General features: G+C 35.6%; 1 protein-coding gene across 4 annotated transcripts in view; it reads right to left on the reverse strand.

Moving 5' to 3' along the window:
• The window catches only part of LOC149565134 (uncharacterized), a 40,170-nt gene that overhangs the window by 15,861 nt on the left and 4,273 nt on the right, over positions 1–20,036 (reverse strand). For all 4 annotated transcript variants that reach the window (XM_089818682.1, XM_089818680.1, XM_089818681.1 and 1 more), the window contains exon 5: positions 18,314–19,911. In XM_089818682.1, the coding sequence (XP_089674808.1) occupies positions 18,314–19,911 (1,598 nt within the window). The remainder of the gene's footprint in view (positions 1–18,313; positions 19,912–20,036) is intronic.

Below are 20,036 nucleotides of genomic sequence, written 5' to 3' on the forward strand. Positions count from 1 at the left end.
ACAAGTACATGAATATCCAATCTGCAACAAATGAGTTTTATCCAAAAGCATATTACTCCAAAGAGGACATTCAGAAGGAAAGTTTCCTGCGATTAATAGGAAAACCTTGAATAGCATAAGAGATCCTCACAGCTACAGAAAAAATTTCCAGACAGCTTTTACATGAAAGCAGACCATTCAAAGTCACTTCTGTGTTGCTGGCAGCATTTATAACATAAATTTATGTTTTTGTCCTATACATCAATCACATATATTGCTACTCATGAGCTTCATAATTTACTTTCAACCCAGCTAACCATTCGGATTACACCATAGAGATCAAATTTCTGCAGACCAGAATCTTCTGCAGCTGTATAATATTAAATTATATATTTTCATTTTGGTTAGGCTGTCTATATATCCAGAACCCACCTCAGGGAAGATTTGCTTTTATGCCTACTTTGCAATAGAGAGTATTCCAGTACAAGGGATTGAGCTTAATTGGTTAAATCATTAAGTTCTCATTTTGGAGACCCAAGTAATCTCAAATGGAAATCTAATACGGAATTCTAAGTTGTGACTTGGTTTTCCATAGTTGACTTCTAGTGTGGAGGTGGATTCTAAATAAATTAATTTCCAAATTACGACTCTTGGCCTTCCATATGTGGTTTCTAGTGCGGTGCTTGAAAGCAGCTTGTATTGGTCTCCAAGTTGTCCTCACCAGAACTCACAATGGATTTATGTTGATGATCATATGAAGAGAAAATTTTAAAACCTTCCTAATATGAAAATAGAAAGAATTTCTAACGGTTGCCTCCATACATGTATTCAGGTATAGATTTTGGAGGCAGACCAATCTCGCATCCCAGGTAGATCTGTGGTGTTCTATTAAACAACCCAGAAAAAGAGAAAAGTATACCTATCTTTAAACCTGTTAAACACTAAAGCAAATAACAAAATAACTATGCAAACCTGTGTTATGCTTTTTCAGAAATATTGATGTTTCCAAATATTTTGCCAGTTCAAACCTAAAATTAAATTGTATGTCTGTTGCATACTAAAATGAATTATCTATCCAAAGATGAGTTCCATAATTTCACTCTGAAGGTGGAAACTACCAAAATACATCTACACACAGCAGCTTATCTAATAAATCCAGGGCACAAAAATGAAAAAGCATAAAGAAAGATGGTACTACTTGTAATGTCCCTTTCCATAGAATTTGGACATTACTTGTAATTTCACAATTCAAGCAATATATAACAAGTTGCTGATAACAAAATCCTATTATATGCTGCTTAATTCCAAATGCATATGCTATTTACAATTGACAATGACTGGTAATTGTATGAAGCTTAGTTCCAAATACATGTGCCACTTCATAATGATGATAATTGCATAACAATCACATATATGACAGCGGTGTCTGATATGCAAATAAATATGTGCTCAATAACCTGGTAATGTTTTCTCTGATATACAATGGATCACATGCAAATATGCACAATGTCTTGGTACAATTAAAATGTTGTTTATTGTACAGGCTGTATCTGATGTAAATTTGATTCAGAAGGATGTTGTCTCTGACTATACTTTATAGCACTTGCACTGGTGGTTGCCAAAGGCAATCCAATGCTCTAAATAGAGCAATCCACAAAGGGATATGTTTATATTATGTTCTCAATTCAACAATGATGTCTTTTGCAAATGATTCAAACTCCAATAAATATGTGCACGATGCATAGAAGACTCACGATGGAATAGTCACCACTTATCACCATAACTATAATAATGAAGTCACCTTGCCTCTTATCACTGTAGTAATCATAATGATTATTACAGTAATCACTTATAGATTACCTTATGCAATGAAAGACGATTGTAAGCATAGCGCAATCTGCATGAGAATATGCTAGGTGTGTATACAATGCAATGATGATAATATGATGCAAGGTGATTATGAAGATATGATGCAATGTGATTATGATAATATGCATATGCTGCAATGCAGTTGTGATAATATGATGCTCCATGACATCATGATGTATTCCTAGCATGATGTGGTCATATGCAGGGCCGATGAATGAGTTGGTGTGATAATGTTTATGGATACAAGTACATCAATCTGGACATATTTATGTACAGCATAATTATACTACTCTTGTATGTATATGTATGACAGTGAGGGCTGTGATGCATATATATATGGTGGAATGTATAATGGTGTCATGGATGGATGCATGCAAGATGATGGCATTAGCATATGCAGCTTACTAACTAAATGCAATGCACATCATGATGACGGTCACAAGATGATGGTTGCTACAACCGATCATCAAGTCATCATCATATAGCCCATAAGCTATGGTGGTGTTTACAAGCGATCAGCCATGGCCACTTGCAGATAACATCGTAGCCATTTTGTCTACACGGTGGATAGATGTCTTAGTAATTGTCAAGCTCCATCTATCATTACACGTTTATTGCTGTACTATGTGAAAATACAGATCATGTAAAAGAGACAAGATATGTTCATTCCTTGCCTAACTCAATTATTTCATAATGTTGGGATATCACAGTATCCCCTATTTTAAAAATGCTTCCCACAAGCATTTGACTTCTCTGATCTTACGGACAACTTCTTTCTTCTCTGCCTTGTATGAAGAGGATCTCCTTAAGTCTAGAGAGGGAGCTGCATTGCCCTATTTTGTAGAGGATGTCCTCTAGTGAGTAGGAGGATTGTGAGATTTCATCAGCTTGGGGGATTGAGGTTTTGTCAGCTTTTAACCCATATAAGGCATGTCTCTTGTCATGTATCTTGAATTTAAAGGTCTGTTGGTTAACATCTTGTTTAAAAGGCCCTATGTGCTTCATCCACGGGAGTCCAAGGATCATTTCTATGCTTCCAAGATTGAGAATGTGGAGCTTACTCATATAACAATAGTCTCCCATCTTCAGAGTAAGTGTGAGGGTTATAATGTCACTTCTTATGGATGCCCCATTTGCCATTTTTATGTCAATGCTCTTGTATTTGTAACCACATATGTAATGATTATCAACCCATATTTGGCTGACGAAATTGTGTAGATCCATTGTCTAGAAGTACTTTTATGTCATCCCCATCAATTTGTCCAATTGTGTGTGGATCCACTCTCTAGAACTACCCAACCCTTTAGGGGTTTTGTAGACCAACCATGAAGAGCACAACTAAGCATTGCTCAGATATATTTGTAACCAATACAGAGATTTGTTGGAATTTGGTGATATATTCTTCTATTGATCCTTTATGTTTGACTTGGGTCAACTCTTTGAACTGTAGTTCAGGATCCTTGTCAAACCTTTCTATTAACCTTTCAATGAATTCTACACAAGAGGTGACTTTGGAGTGCCCCATGGTTATCATTCTATAATAACACCATTCGTCTACTACCCCATCAAGACAGGAGGGTTGCATACTTTATGGCTTCTTTCATCACAACATTCAGTAGAAAGCTAAGTCACAATATTCAGCAAACAGCAAGCATGACATTCGAAAATTGCCAAATTTCAGAAATTCCTAAAGTATTCGATGCAAATTTGCCATAAATTCATACACAAAAAATGGACTTTATTTCCATGGCCCTAAAAAATAGAAAATGCCGTATTGAAAATTTTGCACGGTTTCCTAGGTTTTCAAACCAATTTTTTTTCTACAAATTATAGGAGAGGCGGATTTGCAGGTTTGAGTGTGGTTTGAAGAGACCAAGAGAGGTGAATCAAACAAACACCTGCAACATTTAAAGGATCTTTGCTCGTGCTATTTGCAACAATCATTCTCCTGCTGTGTCGTGTGAGGCTCCAACAACTTTAGCATCCACACTATGTGAGGCTCCTACAACTCAAGTTTAGCACCTGCGATGTGTGAGTCTCCTGCAACTCAACTTTAGTGTGCACGTCGTGTGATCATCCAGATTCTATTTTTTTTATTTTAGATTTGTTTTAACTTTTAAGACTTCTATATAGTTTATAGTTTGAACATTGAAAGTTCATATTAAATCTAATAATATGATAATATAGTTTATAGTTTGTTGTCATATAATAGTTGTTTAAATTTTAAAACATTAGAGTCAATAATTAATTAGATATTAATTTTTTTATTTTTTGGTCGGCAATAATATTTTATTTATTCGTATAAAAACTTACCTAGATACATATATAAGCAAGAGAAATTAGCCTTTCCACATCTTTACATCTTATGTCATCTTGATCTACACACGTATCCTTCTATCCTATTCACATATTGCCCCATGAATCAGGCTATACATATTACAAATTACAAATTCAACCTTGACAGGATTATATGCGAAACCCTTAGAAATTCCTGCCATCTGCCCTTCTTCAGCTCTGTCCAAAAGCTGCATCATTTTTCACTTTCTCCACTCGCTTGACCACTTTATCGTTGGCAAATTCTTCCATTGATAGTCCTCTGTTGCTTCGTATTCTATAAGTCTCCATCAAAATTCATCCTATAGCTTTTTAACTATAATTTTGCAAGCTGCCCACCTTCCGCTATATCCTTCGACATTCTTTTACCCGAGGCATGTCCTTTGAAACTACTTTAAAAACCCAAAATTTAAAACCATTGCTCTGTTTTTATCGATGAAAAAAGCAAAAAGCACAAGCAAAATTTGGTCACCCCTTCCATTTATACTTCCACCTTTATGTGGAACAGAACCCTCACCACCCTTCTTATCTTCCTGTTTCTTGCAGTTCTCCGACTTCTTGGATGAAATACCAAAAACCTAGTCACCTTTTGTCCCTCCCTTTCTTTAAAAATGCGGATCTCCTCCACCAACCTAAGCCATTCCACTCTTATCTTTGCCTTATAAGCTTCCTTGTCCACCCCAGTTGGCCACCACATGAAGCCAAATTTTCCTCGTGCTTCCCCTTCCTCTTCATTTTCAAAGCACTCATTGTAGTTGAAGCCCTACCCCAACCATGCCCATTCCAACAGAGAGTCAATCCCAACAATCTGATCTTTGGAGAATAGTGACTTCATCACCCATTCCACTTCCTCTTCTGAAAACGCTAATTCCAGTCCCCACGCCATCACTATTGCTGCTATATCCACATTGATTTTCCAATGGTGGCTTGAATTTTGGAACAATTCCCCCACTGTTCCCTTAACCGCCTCCAAGATGCCTTGTGATGGGCATTGAAGCAGCAGCCACAGCCTCTAATTTTGAACCGGGCCATAGAGTGCCTTCTATTGTCGAGTCATCCTGAAGGTGAAGGTAGCTTCAATCTTCTTTCTCTAAATTTCCTTTTCTGTCACTTTCACCAAATCTGCACTTTACTTTTCAAGGTTGTTAAACTTTACCTTTTCGGCTACTATATTTATAGCATATCAATTAACTCACTTTTTTGCACTTTTTCCCATTTACCAAGTACCTTAATCATTTCATCCTTTGCTTTTGGCCCATCTTTTCATTATGCAAGCAATTATTGCAAATCACCGAAATCTTCCTTCCTTTACTTTATTCTAACAGTCCTTTAAAAAATTATCCTCCACTTAATTTAAACTTGATTTCTTTTTTCCTTCATTCATCACCCAACGACTACACCATTCAAAACACCCCGATCCCGCCACCAAACAATTTGCCGCCAACTTTGAAAGCTGATCTGCTTCCCTGTTAACCTCTCGAAAAACATGACACACTTTAAAATCCTCCAACAATTTTAGCTCCACATTGAAAATTATCAAAAAAAATTCTAAGGGCCAAGCAGAAATCATGTTACTTCTTATCACTTGCACCACCACCATGGAGTAGAGCCTTGCCAATTTCTTTACTTTTGCATCACCACAACACTTATCGAATCTTCCTTCCATAAAACACACATTCCACCTAAAGCTCCTTCTGCAATTACCCATTCGCTTTGCCACTTCCCAAATTTCCTTTTAACACCTACTAACATCATCTACTTTTATCTTTGTTTCTTGAATAAGAACCACATTCGGTCTCGCATGATCTAGGCCTCTCTTGATCAAGCAAAACTTGCCAAGGGCATCACAGCCCCTGACATTCCACGAAAGGATCTTGATCCCTTTCGGGAAGGGTTTTTCCCCCTTCACATCTTCGACTTACTTTGGCCTCTTGCACTTCCTGCAATTTGAATCAAAGCATTGAGTGTTCTCCTTCCTCTCTTTTGACTTTCCCCCACCTGAACTTTGTGACTCTTTCTTTCTGATTTTGCTAGGGTCCTTTTTGCTTTCAAAGCCATCATCTCCTCCAAACCAAGGTAATCTTCCTCCAGCATATCTTCCATTTCCATTGCTTCCTCATTCAAGCTCTCATTAGAGCTTGAGCCTCTAGAGGCCCCCTTCAAATTTCTGCTTGGGGAGAATTCAATGTCTTTGAAGACCTCAACCTCACATCTATCTTTGTCCTCTTCTATAACATACCTATAGTCTTCTTCTTATTCATTGCCCCTATGCACTTGCACGGCCATTCCAACCCCACCATCTTCACAATAGACCTCTCTTCTAAGATTTTGGGATTCCTCTCTAGTAACTAATTATAGCGAGTCTTGTCTCAACCTTAAGTCTTCCCTTTGTTCTCTACCCCCCCTCCACTGCACATCCAAACTACACTTTTCCCTCCAAAACTTTATTTTGAACTATAGCTTCACCTTTTTTCTCTGCCTAGCTTTCCTATTGTGTATTCCTAAACATTGTCTCTCCATATAACTCCCCCTGCTCATTCACCATTTTTTCACCCCCTTCCTTTTCACTATCTCTAAAATTGTTCTCTAGTTTTCGAAATCATAATGCTTTCTATTTCAGCAGCAGTCCCTCGAGCTTTTCTCTCTCCTATCCTACACCCCTACTTTTGCTTCAGCCAGCACTACCACCCTATTTAGTAACCTTTCATCCTCCTTTCCCTTTTGTCGTCCCTCTTGCTTACACTTTTCTAATTCGTGGTCCTCACATAGGCAATGTTCACACACCATCAGACCTTCTTCCATTGACAAAGGTTGCCTCCAAACCTCCCTTTCAGAAAAACCTCAATCATTTCTAGTATAGGATGACAATAATTCCACATTATGCATATTCTTGGGAACATTTGTAAAGTTTCCTTATCAACCATTTCCACAACCTTCACAAATGTCCCCAATTTATTGCCCATCTTCTGATAATAGTGCTCATTCCAACATTCCTGAGGAAGGTTTCTCAAGCCCACCCATATAGGAAATTGCTTTATTATTTCGTTTGTGGGATCAAAGTTTGGTACCCATGCTTTCATATAAAAACCAAACCCTTCTAGGAAATACAGTCCCCCATTTAAAATTCAGTCCCTATCTTGTGCCAGCTCCATTGTTACCATACAAAACCCATTCTTCAAAGTTTTGAAGTCTTTCACCCTTCCCCACTTTTCATCACACCAGTTTTTTAGCTTCCCTGTTGCAGGCCATGGTCCTCCCCACTTTAAAAAGAAAGCATTATTTTCCAATAAATTCCTCTTCTCCTTCATAGCACCTTGTTCTAAAACTACCTTTTCCACTGTGCGTCTTATCATTTATTGGTCCTCAATCAGCTATTTCTCATGGTTCTCCACTGCTTGTGGTTTCCTCATACGCTTTGCAATCTCTTCAAAATCCACTTTTCCCCTAGATTAAGGGATGTGAATCCTGCATAGGATGGCTCCTCTGTCCATAGAAACGATTCCTTTCTCCTTCATTTTGTCAGCTCCCCCCCTTTTGTTGTTCCACTTTTTTCCACTGAGCCCTCTTTTGAAAATTTCTTCCTTCCCCCTACCATCTCCCATTTCTGTTACCCCAGTAGTTCAGACCTTATGCCTTTTAAACAGTTCAGACCTTATGCCTTTTGAACAGTTCAAACCTTCCAAGATGCTGAAAACTTCTGCCTTGTTTACTGTAACCACCCCCATTCCTGCTCGAGAACCCTGCTCTCCACCGTTTAGCCATTTTTTGATGTTAATTAATATTTTTATTTTGACTTATTTTATAACTTTTTATTAAAATTTAATAAATAATGTATCATATTATATTATGTTTTATAGATTTATATGTCAAATAATGTAATTATAAAAGTATTAAATGTTGAGCTTTAACATGTTTAATTTTAATATGTAATATGATATTGATTTATTTTACATTAACGTATTTAAATTAAGATTTAACTAATTAAATTAGGCAAGATCCTACAATGCATCAGTAAATTGCAAGCCTCTCATTGGGGAGGTCTTGGGTTTGAATCTACTCAAGATTAACACATAATAATAATTAATCTAACAATAATAATAAAATGAATAATAAATAATCTAGGATTCAGTCAATTATCTATTCAAAAAAAAAGATTTGACTCATTGAATTATTATTTTTTTAAGTTCAAAATAATTAATGTGTCATCATGTTTATAAAGTTTTTGAATCTATTTAACAATTTTAATTATTTTGATAATTTTTACTCTTTCCGAACATCATTCAAATTTTATAGTTGCCGAACTCAAATTCAAATTCAAACCTTGTGACTCTGTGTGTGCGTGTGTGTGTCATTTTCCCTTCACCATCAACTTTCACTGTGTAGTTCTTCATGGTCTTCAAGTGCATGAAAGTAGTACTCTTGTAGAGCTAGGTCTCATGTTACGCTCCTGCCCATTTAAGCACATTGTAGCTTTAAAAAAAAAAAATTTAGGAGATAGATTGATGGAAATTCAAACAGGGATGCCCTTATAAATAATCCTAGGGGATGAAATAAATGGAAAGTTCAAATGGGACCGACATTGTAAAAAATTTTAGGTGATGAAATTAATGGAAGTTCAAATGGAACTTACCTTATAAATAATCCTAGGCACTGAAATTAATGGAAATTAAAAAGGTCTGATTAGATTAAAAGCAAATAATTTAAGAGGAGGCCGACTGGAATTAAATGTCAAGAGGCAAACCAAGTTTAGGTGGAGGAAACTGATTCTAGAGTTATTGCCCATTATGAAAGGATGCAACCCATCTCATCCTTAATAAAAGTGATTATGAAAGGGCAGCAGTTGCATGTGATGCATCTGTTCAGTTTTGTGACTCTTCTCACAATGGAGGATAGAAAAGGAGAGTCTCATTTGAGGAAAGCTTGATATGAATTGGAAAAACAAAAATGGAAATTAAGATAAAAAGCAGAAATAATATTATCTTCATCAATCATCCAGCATACCAAATCTGCAACAAATTGAAAGCTACAAGCCTATGAAATGCTTAACAAAACAAAATTCTTCCCAAGACCAAATTCAAGCTTAAACAGGCAAGCCACATGCTTATCCCCAAAGGACATGAAAAAATGGCCATTCAAAGAATTTACCTGAGGAAATTGCATTCTTTAGTAAAAGAAGAAACTACTTTTTTTTTTGCAAGCTTGATACTAGGGATTCTTGAGGTAGAAATCTATTACAAGCACACCGTTTCTCTTCCAATTTTCCAATGCTCCATTCATGGGTTTCAAGAAAGACAAGCATTCTTTCCAAGTGGGCTTTTTCACCCATAATGGAGAGGTAAAAGTTGTCTTTTCAGAACAATTATTTCTACGAATGAATATTTCAAATTACATATTTTCCAAAAAGATATTTCACTATCATTCTAATCAAAATGCTTATAGGGGGAAAAAACTTTTATAATTACTAATTTAACTAAAGAGGTATAGGTAATCAACTAAACATCTGCACAAGAGTCCCAAGATTACCGACTCAACAATATGTATGGGGTAGGATGAGAAGGTCAATGTATGCATGTCATTCTTCTCCACATCCTGCTGTTGGTCAAATACATGTAAATATATTTGGCACGCTAAAGATGGAGAATCAAATATAACCATACACATTATGGCCGAAACAACACATAATGGCAAATATGGACGTCTAATCTAGCAAGGCAACTAGCCATTTATCAATCTGATTTTAGCATGATTAACTTTAACTCTTTCATAGCAATCATAGAACATTACAGCAAGGCAAGTCAAGACTTAACACATGGTTGGCATCACATCAATGGACAAAGCACAACACCAAACCTATTTTAGACATACAAAGGAAGCTGTTAAACAAACAACCATAAGGTGTAACAGTCACAAGAAATATAGAGCAACTCAAAAAAATGTAAAACCTTGGAAGATGGATGCTATAAAGCATTGCTTTTGCACATTCCAGTGACTGTAATTAAAAACATAATAGAATTGCAGTCTTTACTCCTCTCCAAATGCATATAGGAACTCACACATTCCAATGCATGGTTCTACAAAGTGTACAACTCATATGTAAGTACACTCAAAATAGAGTTTTCATCATAACACATAGTTTTACACATCCACATCACAGGGATATGAAGACATTGTTCACATTGGTACATTGATGCTTCACGGTCACATAATAGTATCAAGTAACCAAAAACTAGCGCCAAGTGATCAAAGATCCATTATCCAGCTGATGGTCTCAGGCCAGATACACAAGTGCCCCCTACATACATTTCCAAATCATAACTTGCATCTTGTTTGTATATGGGGATCAGCCAAAAAGAGAGAGTTGTTCAAGAGAATGTGTGTCACCACGAAGGTAAATGAATGAGATTGCTACCCCGTAACAGTCCACATATCCTCCCGTCAATAGTTTATCATCTTGTGCATTTCAGCAGAGATTGTTCTATGCATACATGTAGGAATATTACTACAACACCAGCACAACACTTGCAAACACAAAAAGTCTATCATAGCCACCGCAATTTAAAAATAATTAAAATAAAGGAAATTTCAGTTCCAACAGTAATCTATATTCAAGGTCGTACCAACCAAATGATTATTACGAAGTAATTGGAAAATATTTGCCTATTACTAACAGTGATCAAGAGATCAATTTATACAAGAGACTGAACGATGTTTCCTTAAGAAACAATTGTAAAGAATAGAAACATTCTATTCTAAAAACAGAAAACTAAATATTAGAAACATTCTAATATTTACAGAAGATTGCAATAAATAACCATTAGATACTAAACAGAGATAATAGAAACTATCTATTAACGTTATAATGATTTTGTGGAATAGTAACAATAATTTTAAGGAAAGATGTCTAAATGTGGTCTTGTCTGATTGTCATTATTTATGACTTGATTTATTATAATACTTATATCGAATGGACATTATCCTTGGTCTTTAATTTTATTTTTCCTCAAAGGTTCCCAATTACATTTAATATTAGATCCACCTTTATGCAATTTCATTATTAATATCTACTTTGGTAACTATCTAATTTAAACATTGATACATTAATTTTATGTCTTCATTTCCAAATTCTAGCATAAGATTGGAGCATAGTAATGACTCAACAATATAAAATACTTATCACTTTATGCCCTTTAACTTCCTTTTAATGTTGACATTTTAATTGTTGCCTTCCTTTTATATTTCTTATACTCCTTACGTACCATTTAAGACCCCTAACTTAATTCCTTTGCTGACATCATAAACTCCTCTCCACATTATTTATATCTCCCATCATTATCTCCATTTATTTCCACATACTCCTTATTGACCTTTATGGGCCACCTCTATACTCCATTGCCCTTACAATTTATTTTGTTAGTATTCGCTGCCGTTTTTCATGGATTCTACTCCCCTTTATTTATATATATTTGCACTATGGTGGTTAGATGGATTGGGCATTTGAATGAACCGTCGCTTTCTTTCATATGAATCGTGCCCATTCCAAAGTGGGGTGTCGGGATTTAGTTTTCTTAGTATTATTTTACAATTATTAAATATAATAATAATGTTGGTAAACTATCATAGGAAATTCGCATTAGGATAATGTTTGAATTATAAACTATTAATAACCAGTCTTGAATTATGTATATTATTAATTTGAATACAATTTATATTGATAGTTGGATCGTATAAGAAAATATTTCATGTTATTAATCTGTTAATTATATTATGAATATAGATTTATACATTTGTGGAAGATATTCTTAAATTTATTATGATCATTAAATATTTCCTGTTAATAAGAATGAATGGTCTTGTGGCAATCTAGTACTCATGGTCGCGCAATCATGATATATATACATGCCATTTATAATCATTTAGGCATATACATATATACATACATACATACATATATACATACATACATACACATACATACATACATATATATATATATATATATATATATGTTTTAATAGTATTAATAATTATGAGATAATAATGTTTTGATTAACATATTAATATATATCAAACCATATTATCATTGTACATTTACTTTATATATATATATATATATATATATATATATATATATATATATATATATATATATATATTGTTGATATCCATTTCAAGAGGGGTCCTGACAGTCCACCCTTCCTTAAATTGCTTGCTTGTCCTCAAGCAATTACAATTTATAGAGTTTTTAACATTCGAAGTTAATACATATGTGAAGTATACAAATACATGAAGAGACAACGAAAACACGAAGTAGACACATGAATGCATGAAGACACAAAGAAGATATGAAGCGCACACATTAATGCGTGAAGATATGATATAGACATTGAGTATACATGTTAAAACTTTGTTTGTTTTCTTTGTACAATTTGAAATAAGAAAAGGTTAAGGAAATGTTTTAACAATTTTGACCGATACTGCACTCCTTTTCGCTATTTGGATATTGAAAGTTTTTGAAGATGTGTCTTTTAGCAACTTTCCTTTATCTAGTAGTACAATAGGGTGCCCTTGTAGTTCTCCCCCCATTACAGACTTTCTCCCACCTACCTAAATCTATAGTGGATGGTAGATTTACATCAACTCAAGTTTGGACACGATCTACATGGAGTTCCCATATTGGGATTCTCTTGCCCATAGTTACACTGCCCTGGGCGATGGGGGTACGATGGAACGAGGAGACAAATTTTCATGACGGGGGGATAGAGAGGCCTTAATTTGGGGGCAGTCGGGTGACAATGGTGAGGGACCAAGGGGGTTGTATATACTATAGATATGGTACTTAAAATGTTAGTTATGAAAAGACGTATTGCAATAGAAGATATAAAGATGTAAAAGAGTAAATACTTGAACATTGCATTGAATTAAAACATCAAACATTGAACATAAATAGTCAAATCCCATGTTACAATGCTCTTGCCCCAATGCAAGCAATTTACTCCTCCCCCTATGCAGACTCCCTAAGGTACATGCTTTATTGTGCAATGGATAGTAGATTTACAGCTACTCAAGTTTGGGCACAATCTACTTGGGATTCTCTTACCCCAAAGTGAGCGATTTACTCTCTTTAAATCCGAGCTTCTAAGCTCGCAAATTGTATTTCAGTTGTATATGGCTGCAACCAAGTAGGACTTATGCCTGGCATGTTGTAAGTAGATTGTCTCAACATAACTGCATTTGGAATCAATATACATCTTGTGTATACTTCCATATTTGTGTTGACTTCCATGTGTATACTCTATTAAGGTGGCTGGTGAATGTTCTTGGGTTAATTTCTCCATCCCACCATGCGTCAATTTGCATCATGGAGTGTGAGCAGAATCATTGATGCAAAAAAACAATCACACAATTGAATACAAAAACAAAGACATCAACACTATTTAAGTTTCAAATTTCTGAATTTATGTGGTATGATTTCATTGATGACATCTCATGAATGCACATATGAGAAACAGCATATTGTTCCTATGTAGCTAAATAACTGGACATCTACTAGTAATCTGCAGACAGAATTGTGTGCAACTTTCATGAGGCCTCTGTTTTGATTTTGAGATCTCTATGCTTTTCTAAATATGTATTAGAATGATAAATAAAAAATCATAGTCATGTGTTGATACAACAAGATTGGCAACCCATAGGAGGAAGAAATGTTGTTCACATTTAATTTTTACCAAGGAAGATGATTGTGATGGATGATGTAAAACCACATAAGATGGCCACCTTCTTTAAAATCATTCTCTACTGACAATAGATAATATGATTTCAACAAGTTACACCCATCTTACCAGACCAAGAGTGTCTTTAAAAGAAACTTAATCATTAAATATTTCTACCTATTTTCTATGTGAGCTCGGTTGCATGCCCATGTGAGGCTTTCTTACAAACCTGCTGCGTTAAAACCTTTATCTTAGAGGCCTTTTTGTGCATATAAATTCATATCTTGACATTATATACTTGTAAATGAGTCCATTCAGCTTCCGACGCATGTCTCAATGTTTGCAATTATTTTGCGCATCACATCTTTGGGTAAAAATTTCTAGTTTAAGCCCACATTACCAAGTCCCCCACCTTGAGCCCTCCAACTGGGTTTGAATATGAACCTAGTACAGTTTGTTAGTGGGTGCATGTTGGGTGTGGACTATGTTGCGTCTAGGTTCACATATCCGCGAAACTATGTGCACCAAGCATGCACCCAAATGCACCCACTAATAACCCCAAGCGCAACTGTGAGAACCCATCGCCAAAACTTGATTTTAAAAAAAAAAAATTGCCCTAAAATGCCATAACATGAGGCCTTCAATCAAACACACTTATGTGCACCAAGCATGCACCCAGATGCACCCACTAATAACCCCAAGCGCACTTGTGCGAACCCATCACCAAAACTTGATTTTAAAACATTTATTTACCTTAAAATGCCCTAATATGAGGCCTTCAACCAAACACACTTTCATTTCATTTTTACCTCTCATTTTTCTCTCACAATATTTGCTCACCAATTGGCACTTTGGAGTGAAGTGACAGTATTCAAAAAAGATCGATTATGGAGTGCCAAATTGCTTCCACAAAGCAGATTTAAGTGTTTAAGTTATGCATTTAAACCTTGTTCCTTAGTCTTTTGATAGACTTTTTCAGGTTTTTAACGGATTTTAAGTTTTTTAAAGATTGTGAATAAGTTTTGAAGTATGCTTTTTTATAGGTTGCAACAATGAGTAGTCAAAGCTCAATGGGTGGTGAGGGAAGTCAAAAATTTAAAATTGATAAACAGTCCTCTTTATGGAGACATAATAAAACAATTTCACTACTTTGAGGTGGGGGTTTCCTTGGAAATGTAATTTCCCCAATATAATAGCTCCTATTACCAAGTGAAATTTCATGGATAAAGAGATTAATATGTGTGAGAACAAAAGGCCCGATAAGAAGGGGTTGTCAGCTGCACAAAAAGCACCACTTATAAAAGAGCAGTAAGAAGCTGACAGATTGGTTGCAAAAGGAAAACAAAGTGGTTACAGTTCTGGGAAAAAAGCAATAGCACCACCCTCTCAGCCAGTTACAGCCTCTAAGTATCCCTTCTCCTGTGCCCTCTATGTAGTATGAAGATGTAGAATTACAAATCTCCACCCGCAAGTGAGGTCCATTACAGAAGGCATTTGAAAATAAGGCAAGAATTATTGTTGATGAAAAAATTGCAGGTTGAAGGGAGATGGTGTCAGCAATAAATAATGCACCTCCTGGTTATGCAAGTCCTGGATTTGGAAAGGCACGTACCACCTTATTGCAAAAAGAGAGAAAATTTGTAGAGGCCCAACTAAAACCAATTAGATATTCTTCACACAAGTGTATCTATTGTTTCTGGTGGATGGAAAGATTGCAAAAACTATGTATTGATCAATGTTATTAAGGTGTCCCTCAAGGGGGCAACTTTTTTTGTGGCAGTTGACTATGAAGGATAAGTGAAAGATGAAAAGTTTATTTCTAGGATTCTCATTGACTCCATACAGGCGGCGGGCCATGAAAATGTTGTCCAAGTAATTATAGACAATGCAAAGGTTTGCAGGGTTCAATGTTTTTAAGGGCAGTTGACCATGAAGTATAAGTGAACGATGCAGAGTTTATTTCTAGGCTTATCATTGACTCCATACAGGCGGCAGGCCATCAAAATGTTGTCTAAGTAATTATAGACAATGCAAAGGTTTGCAGGGTTGTAAGTGCTTTGGTAGAGGCTAGCTATGACCACATCTTTTGGACACCATGCACCATACACACTCAATTTGGTGATGCAAGCAATTGGCACCCAAATACCATGAGGTTGAGGAGATTTAAATGTTTGTGACTAACCACCATATGACACAAGCAATTTTTCGAACATTTTCAAAATTAGAATTATTGAACGTAAATTTTAAAATTAAATTTATTTAGTTTCATTTATCACTTTGTCATATTTTACTGTTTACATAATTGAATAAAAATAAATTTTGTTATTTACATATTTTAAATGTGTTATTAACTTACTATTAACATGTTCTTAAGTTGTTGAGAGTCGGTTTGCATCCCATACAGTTGTTCTGAGATAACTTGTGAAGGTGAAAGAAGCATTGGGGCAAATGGTTATTAGCAAAAAATGGAGTATTTGGAAGTAATCAAAATTCAAATAGGGCTCAAAAGGTGAAGGCATTGATATTGGATGACGATTGGTGGGTTCATGTGGATTATGTATTGAAATTCATCAAGCATGTCATGTCTATACTTCAGTTTGCTAATACAGATGAGCCATTCTTAAGGGACGTCTATGATAGCATGGACACAATGTTGGAGAAAATAAAATTAGTAATACAGAGGAGAGAATGGTCCTAAAGACACTTTTTACAAAAGGGTGGAAGACATTGTTCTACATCATTGGAACAAGATGACCACACTATTGCACCTCCTTATATATGCTCTATCTCCCAAGTACTATAGCTCAAAAGTACTTGCTATCCAAGGCTTGGATACCAATTTGGGCTTCCTGCTTGTAGAGGCAGAACTGGAAGCAAGCGGAGGCAGCCGGAAGCAAGCAAAGGCCACTCCCAACCCACCTCCAACTGGCTGGGAGTGGCTTCCAGCCATCTTCCAAGCGCATCCAGGCACCCTCCAATAGCCTTTGCGAGCCGAGACAGTTGAAAAACCTTTTTTTTGGCCTCTTAAAAACACATTATTAACACATGGAAAAGCATTTTCCAACCTATTTTTTGCTCCTAAACCTAAACCAGCCATAAAAGAGGCCCATTCAACCACTCCTCATCTCATTTGGTCTCCATTTTAGCATTTTAGCATTTTGAACGCAAGGTGATTATTTTTTAAGAGGATTGTTCGCAAGGGAAAAGATAGCTTCCAAAAATGAGTTTTAAGCGTCTAAGGTAAGCATTTGATCCCATTCTTGAGTTCTTTAATAAATTTTTTTAAGTTTGTGAAGAATTTTTCAATATTTTTCTTTTTTTTTTTTTAAAGAAAAATACAGAAATAAGTTTAGCTATCTAATTTAGTAGTTTTGTATCATCTTTTTTGCACTTCTATGCTTGATTTTTACAGGTTTTTTTTAATTTAAATTTATTTAGTTTCTTATTATAGGGATATCAAGAAATTAGATTGTATTGTGCAAGAATGGCCGCCAATGGTAGTTAAGGCTCAGTGGGGGGGCAAAGAGTCGATAGTTTTGAAATTTGATGTAGGATCTCCTTTATGGAGACATACCACAAGAATCTCACAGGTTTCTATAGGTGGCTCATATACTTGAAGTGCAATTATTGTCAAAGTAACAAAGGCAAACCATTCAATAGCTTATATTCCTGGGTCAAACTTCATTTTAAGAACCCTGCTAGTAAAGGATTTGCAATGTGCAAAGGCACAGAAGGGAAAAGGTTATCTAATGCACAAATAGCTTCATTTGTAAAAGAACAAGAAGCAACAAAGAAGTGTGCCAGCTTATCATTCAACTATAGTGAGAAAATGGCATAGAAGGAGAGGTTTTGCAGACACAAGAACATTAGACTGCAAAGGCTAATATAAAGTTGGGGCAGCATCTGTAGTGGCAATACTCTAGAATTGTCACCAAAAATTGAACATTGAAGCAAATGTATGCAGCTACAATCAATACTGAACAAACGTAAACATAGACAGGGTATAATTATGTAAGCGGAACTATTCGGCAGCCATAATGAAATAATGAAGTGAGCCAAAGGTCATGAACAGTATATTTTAGACGATTAAATCAGTAAGTTCACAATACAAGATAATAATGACAATAGTTAGGAAAACATGTAGGACCATAAAACAGGAAACTTATAAAAAATTACTTTACTGCCTTGGGAGTCACTTATTAAACAAAGTCAGTCAGGCATCAAAGTTTTCTCTATCACACCATTAGTCCGCAAAGTTACCAGCAAAGAGTAATACACAAAAAGTTGGATAAATTATTTATGTGCTCCGTAAATCAAAAACAGATCAAATAACTACCAATGAACATATGGACCTTGAACTGGTGTTGACAGAGTAATATTGATAAGTCAAATACAAAAATTATAAAGCATTATGAGATTACCTCTCACAGGGATCATCTTCCCACAGACGGACACAATTGCATGAGACATAATACACACATCTCTCTGATACCCTGGAATCTGCAACTTTGTGATGAAAGTAGAACTCTAGAGAATTGTGAGGCTTCACATCTAATGAATTACTGTTGCAATCAGAAATTTCTGCACAATTTGTACATAGATCATTCACTCTGTATGAAGAGTTTGCTGTATGCGGTTTGTTTTGTTCTGAATTAACCAGTACATCATCCTTCGAAACCAATAGTCTCATACCATTTCTGACGCTGCCAGAAGAAAAGTTAGAGGAATTGTCAGTTTGCTCAGATTTTCCATCTAAAGTTATGCCTGCATGTAGAAGTACCACCCTTCTTTTCTTCTTTCTTATGCTTTTTTTCTCCGTTGTCGGTGACAAAACTTCAGCAGCAGACTGAGAAAGCCCTCCAACCTCCGCATCTCCCAAAATGTCATCTGTGTATGATGTTTTGTCATATAACATTTTTGAGTTTTCCACTCCATTTGAATGTGGGTGCCCATAAGCAAGGGTAGGTTGATCCTTGACCAATTGGCTCTGATAACTTCTTGCATTTTCCTCTTTGACATCCTCAAACACTGTATCAAACTCAATGTCTGTAATGTCTCTTTCTATATTTAATGAAAAAGTAGGTTGACAATCAATAGAACATGAGGAATCAGATAAATATAATTCATCTTGACTTGTGTCACTGTCTGAAGATGAAGCCATAGAATATGATTCAAGAGAAAGCTGCATAAATTCTTCCTCTAGGTTCTGCCTACGGTGTAGTATGTCTTTCTTGTAGTGAGGGGGGGAGCTGTGACAATAAGAAGAGGAACGGGATTCCAGTATTTCATCTATAGCCTTTAGAGAGTTCAAGCTTTTATCCAAACTATTTTCTTCATCTGTTAGATTACCATGTAAAGATGAGATTGCATTTCCTCTTGTCAACTTTTCCATAGAGTCATATGCAAGACCATTCAACACTTCCTGTGAGACTTCAGCTTCTCTGATTTCTGACTGTGGATCAGCAGGCAACAAAGTTCCATTACATACCAAGGACTCAAACAAAGCTCTTCCCTTTAGAGAATTTTTTTCCAGAATGGAATTTGATTCTACCGTTTCCGCCAGTTTATCACCATTGTTTGTTTTATCTACCATCCGTAGTGACTCGGAATCATGAAAATTTTGCTCACCGTGATCTGTTGGCTCTTTTATACCCACTAATTTTTCACTAGAGTAATCATTCTCTCTATTTGACAGGTTTCTGTTTTCCATAGAAACCTCTTCATTCCTGAAATTATAATGTACACCCCAAAGGTGATCCTTTATATCATCATTAGTCTGGTCTAACAAGTTTGTTATTTCCTGGAAACATGTGATTGAATTTTCTCGCTTGAGAAATTCTATCCTACTCAACAAATCCAAGGCACTTGTTCTAATATTCTCACCCACGTCAGTTTTGTCCCTTCTCTGACTTTCACTATCACAAGTAGATGAACAAGATTCATCCTGTTCAATACCTTCTAAATGCACATAACTCTTATTTTCCGAATCCTCTATCCAAGCCAGACGAGATAATTTTGTCTACAGGATGTAAAAGTTGAAAAGCAAACAAAAGGTTAGCAAATAAAAGAAAAATGCCATACAGTACTCTATACAGCAAATTCACACTAAGAATGTATTTTTAAAGATAATATTGCATATTAACT

This window comes from Cupressus sempervirens, chromosome 3 (genome assembly GCF_028749045.1).
Source record: "Cupressus sempervirens isolate cs-2001-9-10 chromosome 3, ASM2874904v1, whole genome shotgun sequence".
In the NCBI taxonomy this organism is placed as follows: Eukaryota; Viridiplantae; Streptophyta; class Pinopsida; order Cupressales; family Cupressaceae; genus Cupressus; species Cupressus sempervirens.